The sequence below is a fragment of the Priapulus caudatus genome, unplaced genomic scaffold (assembly GCF_000485595.1).
Source record: "Priapulus caudatus unplaced genomic scaffold, Priapulus_caudatus-5.0.1 Scaffold474, whole genome shotgun sequence".
NCBI classification, from domain to species: Eukaryota; Metazoa; Priapulida; class Priapulimorpha; order Priapulimorphida; family Priapulidae; genus Priapulus; species Priapulus caudatus.
Genome location: NW_014577535.1, coordinates 6,867 through 11,676, shown reverse-complemented (window position 1 = coordinate 11,676; position 4,810 = coordinate 6,867). Strand labels below are relative to the sequence as shown.

Here is a 4,810-nt window from a genome sequence, read left to right as displayed (position 1 = left end):
ACCGCCTGGGCGTTTCTTTTCGACCCCTCATTTCCATTTCGATGAAGGTCGTTATCGTACAGAGTCTGAAAACCGATGCCATTCGTTTTTGAGTCGTGGGCGGTGGACGTCACTGTTCCTCGTTGCATGCGTCAAATTTTTTGTCGATATTCTAGACCTTGTAGCTTCTTGCGAGACTTTTCCCCGATGTCCTGGAACTTTATATTTGTATTAAAATTCATATTTATTCTATTTAACTTTCATTTAACCTTTAAAACTCCATAAATTTATTTTGTATTAACTTTCTTTTAACTTTATGATTGTATCATAATTATAATTCCTTTCTATATCGTACTATATCGCCCATGCTTTATATCGACCTGTGTGCATTCCTGCCATCGGGTTAACACAGCACAGTTCCGTTCTATCTATTTCCAAACACGTGCCAGCGGAGCCGCCACGCGCTCATCTACTTACTGGGCGGTGATTTGTTGATGAGTGGTGGGATTTCTAGCAAACCTGTTAGTCCACTGTGTTCCTATCTGGCAAGCCATTCCCTAAAATCATTTCTAAGAATTTAAACCTAGCCCTCAATAATTTACAATGGGATTAATATTTTCAAGTTAAATTCCTGCCAAAAGTGCATATTATTTACAGACACTATTTCTAGTTACAATTCTTACCCTTTTAGGAATCAATTTAAAAGCATTCTATATTAATTTATATATTCATATTTTTACGAAATACAAATCAATGTTTATTGACCCATATTCAATTCCACGTCCATTAATTCACGTATCTCAACAGTCTCACTGGTTTGTAATCATTCAATTTATACATTTATCTCACTTGTTTAGACGAATCGACATTCAAGATTTTAAATTAATTTTATAACATTACAATCATTTCCGAAAATAATCAAGTCCTAGTTATGTATTACATCAATTCCTAAGAGACATTTCTTTACATGTTTCACGATCCATTTTACAGATTCTAACTTCATTTTCACATTACAATCAATTTAAGACAATACAACCAAGTCACACGTAGTCATTATCTAATCAATTATACGACTACAATTTATTTACCACGTTTAGAATCAATTTACCGATTCTGCCATTATTTATCATCTACAGATCAACTTTCCGAAAATAGAATCGTCCTGTATCTATGTATCTAACATTCATAACGCTACATTTTATTAACTACACAGATCAGCTTTTACTTCCAACTCCATCTACAGCTTTGCCAGTGAATTTACGTGCGCGGAATAATCTCGCCTTCCGGAGAAAGTTCAATCAGTTTCCCACCTTCTGATGACCCCCACGCATGAAATTCGAATGAAAGAGCATGCACCGAGCGGGCCATCATACCGTGTGTTGACATGGGGAAGTGACTATGGACTGTCCTATGTGTTGCTATGGAAGGGCTTACGCTACGGCGCCGGTGTGGGGCCGATTCCTATGGGCTATGCACGGCGGGCCGTGTGGTGACTCCTATGCTTAGGATGGGCAGGGGAGAAGGGGAGCTGTGGAGAAGGGAGGAAGGGGGAGAAGGGGCAGGTGGTGGATGAAGGAGAGGCGAAGCTGTGAGACGGCGGAGGGGCGAAGGCAGAAGGTGGTGAGGAGGAGGGGAAGGGAGAAGGTGTTGGCGAGGAGGAGGGGGAGAGGGGAAGAGATGAGGTGGTGGAGGAGGGGAGAACTGGTGAGAAGGGGAGGGGAGAGTATGGGGAAGGTGGTGTTGAAGGCCGGGGAGAACGCTGGTGGCGAAGGAGGAGGGGAGGCCGCATAGGTGGACGCAGGAGGAAGGGAAGGTAGGGGGAGAAGGGAGCTGTGAGGAGAGGGGTAGACGGGGAAGCTGGTGGTGAGGCGGGCGAGCAAGCTGGTGGAGAAGGAGAGGGGGCGACGGGAGAAGGTGTGGAGAAGGGGCAGCGAAGTCTGGTGGAGCCGGAGGATGGGGGGGGGAGAAGGGAAGGTAAGTGGAGAGGAGAGAGGAGAAGGTGGTGGGGGGGAGTAAGGGAGTATGGGTGGTGGAAAGCGAGGATACGAGGGAGAGGCTGGCTGGAGGGGGAAAAGCTGGTTGAGAAGGAAGCCGCGCGAAGGGGCGAGAAAGGAGATGGTGGTAGGAGGCGGCGGAGAGGGAGAAGGTGGATAAGGAGGGAGAAGGAAGCTGGTGGCAGAGGAGGAGTGCGAGACGGAGAAGGTGGTGAGCGAGAGGAGAGAGCTGGTGGAGGTAAGGAAGGAGGGGAGAAGGGAGAAGGTGGTGGAGACAGCGGCCACGTGGAGGCAGCGTGGTGGAGAGAGGAGGAGGGGAAGCTGGTGGAGAGGGAGAGGCTGTTGGAAGAGGAGGGGGGAAGACTGGTGAGAAGGAGCGGGGGAGAGGGGTGGGTGGAGGGGCGAAGCTGGTGGAGAAGGAGGAGGGGGAGAAGGGCGAGGGGTGAGCAGGAGGATTGGAGACGCTGGTGGAGAATGAGGAAGGCGGAGAAGGGCGCAGTGTGCGCAAGGAGGAAAGGGAGAAGCTGGTGGCGAAGGCGGAAGGGAGAAGGGAGAAGGTGGTGGAGTTAAGATTTGAGGGTGGCCGAGACGGATGTAGAGCAGCAGGTGGATGAGAAGGCGGCGGGGCAGACAGCGTGGTGGACATGGGAGGAGGGGAGAAGGAGACGGACGCGACGGACGACGGGACCGCGGACGATCAAGCGATTCTACAAGCTGCATCTGACTATGTCAGATGAGCTAAAAATAATCTAGAAAACCAAATAGCCATACTTTAAAATGTGAACACGAACAATGCAGTGCCATTTATTTCATTAAATCATTTATGATCAAACTGCAATATAACTCTCAAATTGTAAGCAGAATGGATAGGCTCAGGTGGAACTACGTTCTGATATTCCTATAGTTAGATACATAAGCAAACGTTCACAAATACTGTGTGGTTGAACTTTGATGTACCTATTATGCTGGAAGCGTGGCGGAAGCAGTCGCCGTGGAAACCACATCGAAAATGCAGCCATTATAACCCAGAGTATAGCGAGTTCATCGAGAAGCTGTCCAAACAAACTGAGTGTCGCATGAAAGTATGCCGAGCCCACACCAACAAAAAACAGCAACACCCAGACAAGGTGTACACCTGCAGAAGAGGAAGAATTATTGAAATAATTGCTTTATATATTTGTGTAAAAACATTATTTTAACTCAACATGATTGACTATAAGGCTCAAGCATGAATGCAATACCTAACAGATATACATCCGATAGTGATAGTGTCCGCCTATCAGGGATATAGTTAACAAGCCATTGCCGCGCTCGTGCACGCCCGCACCCACACATGCACGCACGCACACACGCACGCACACACACACGCACGCACACACACACAAAGACACACTTGGCTCAGTACAGGGGCCTAATTAGAGTCAATGAAATACATATCACTCACAAGTGGACTACTGTTATTGGGCAGGGGTTGAAGTGATAATCACAAGTATATTCAGTTTCTAAGAATCATACAAAAAACCTCGTTTACAGGTTAAAATGCATTTCTGGTAGCAGATAGTCTACAAAGAAGTTTAGTTGTGCCATGTTTTTTATTAGTCAATAGTGCTAGTTATCTGATACCAAAAGCCATCCTTTAAATGTATTAGCCCATTTTTTAAACAACGCAGACACACAATGCGCAGTTAAACAATGCTCATGCGTGCCCCAGTAGCAGAGCTACCAGAATTTGCATTTAGGTAGCAAATCCATAAAAACACTAACAAGTGCCAAGTGGTTTATTGGGAATTTCATACATGGTACACCTGATATATAATGGGTGATGGAATATATATAGCAGTCATATATATCTAGATTCAAGCTAACAAAGAGTGCAGCCTGTGAGAAACATTCATAAATTGAATTCATACGAGTATAAGTAAAATATTACAAGAGCCTAAAAGTTATTATGAAACATGATTGGCATTTTATTGCTAATAACATTCACCCTACCTTGTGACACTACACATCCATATTGATTGAAAAGCCAAATCAAGATTGGCGGAATTATGAAGAACAAGGCATTACTAATCTGAAAGCAAAAAGAGTTTGTTGTAATTCATCCTATATATGATTTTGGGTAATGCTTTAGAGAGACAGATAGCTGAAGAAAAAAAATTTGAAAATGTAAACTAATGTACACTTAAATCAGCAAGGCAGTTACTGTTTTATAACACATAATTAAGATAGACTATGGTTGTGAAGTTTCTTTCACCAAAACTCAGAACAATTGGAAGAGCAGCATCTAAACTTGATTCAAATGGGGTACTGGCGGAACTAATCAGCAGCGCGGCGCTGATCGTCAACTCGGTTATTCAATGCAATTGTGATTGTAAACACTTTAGTCAGGTCCCTTAGCTTCATGATCGTTACAGAGCTGACAAAAGCATCGAACTTGGCACAGTTGTAGCCTATGGCAGTACTATAAATATTAGAGGTGGTGCCCAATGTAGATATTCCTTAGAAGTGAATTACAGATGATTAAAAGTTTGAACCGCGCCCGCCTGTACTGGCACATTGTATACAGCTGTTAACCCCCCCCCCCCGCATACGCTCTTGCGCTATAGGCGGCATGAAAGTGTATCAACTCTCATATCTCGCGAACGAATTGAGCTACATTTCTAGAAATCTAGATACATATAAACACATAGTTTAATTAATTACCAAAAATATACGCACGGTATCGTCATAGGATAATATATATGCGCGGCTATGGCCATAGGATAGTGTACTAACTCTAATATCTCGCAAACGATTAGAGTTACATTTTCTAAAATTCTAGATACATAAAAACACAT

The 4,810-nt window shown here is 44.2% G+C and overlaps 1 protein-coding gene across 1 annotated transcript in view; it reads right to left on the bottom strand.

Annotated features, from left to right (window-relative positions):
- Window positions 1–4,810, bottom strand: part of LOC106810794 (alkaline ceramidase-like) — an 8,060-nt gene that overhangs the window by 2,897 nt on the left and 353 nt on the right. The window contains exons 2-3 of the mRNA XM_014814246.1: window positions 3,966–4,044; window positions 2,931–3,108 (exon numbers count right to left, since the gene is read on the bottom strand). Of these exons, the coding sequence (XP_014669732.1) occupies window positions 2,931–3,108; window positions 3,966–4,044 (257 nt within the window). The remainder of the gene's footprint in view (window positions 1–2,930; window positions 3,109–3,965; window positions 4,045–4,810) is intronic.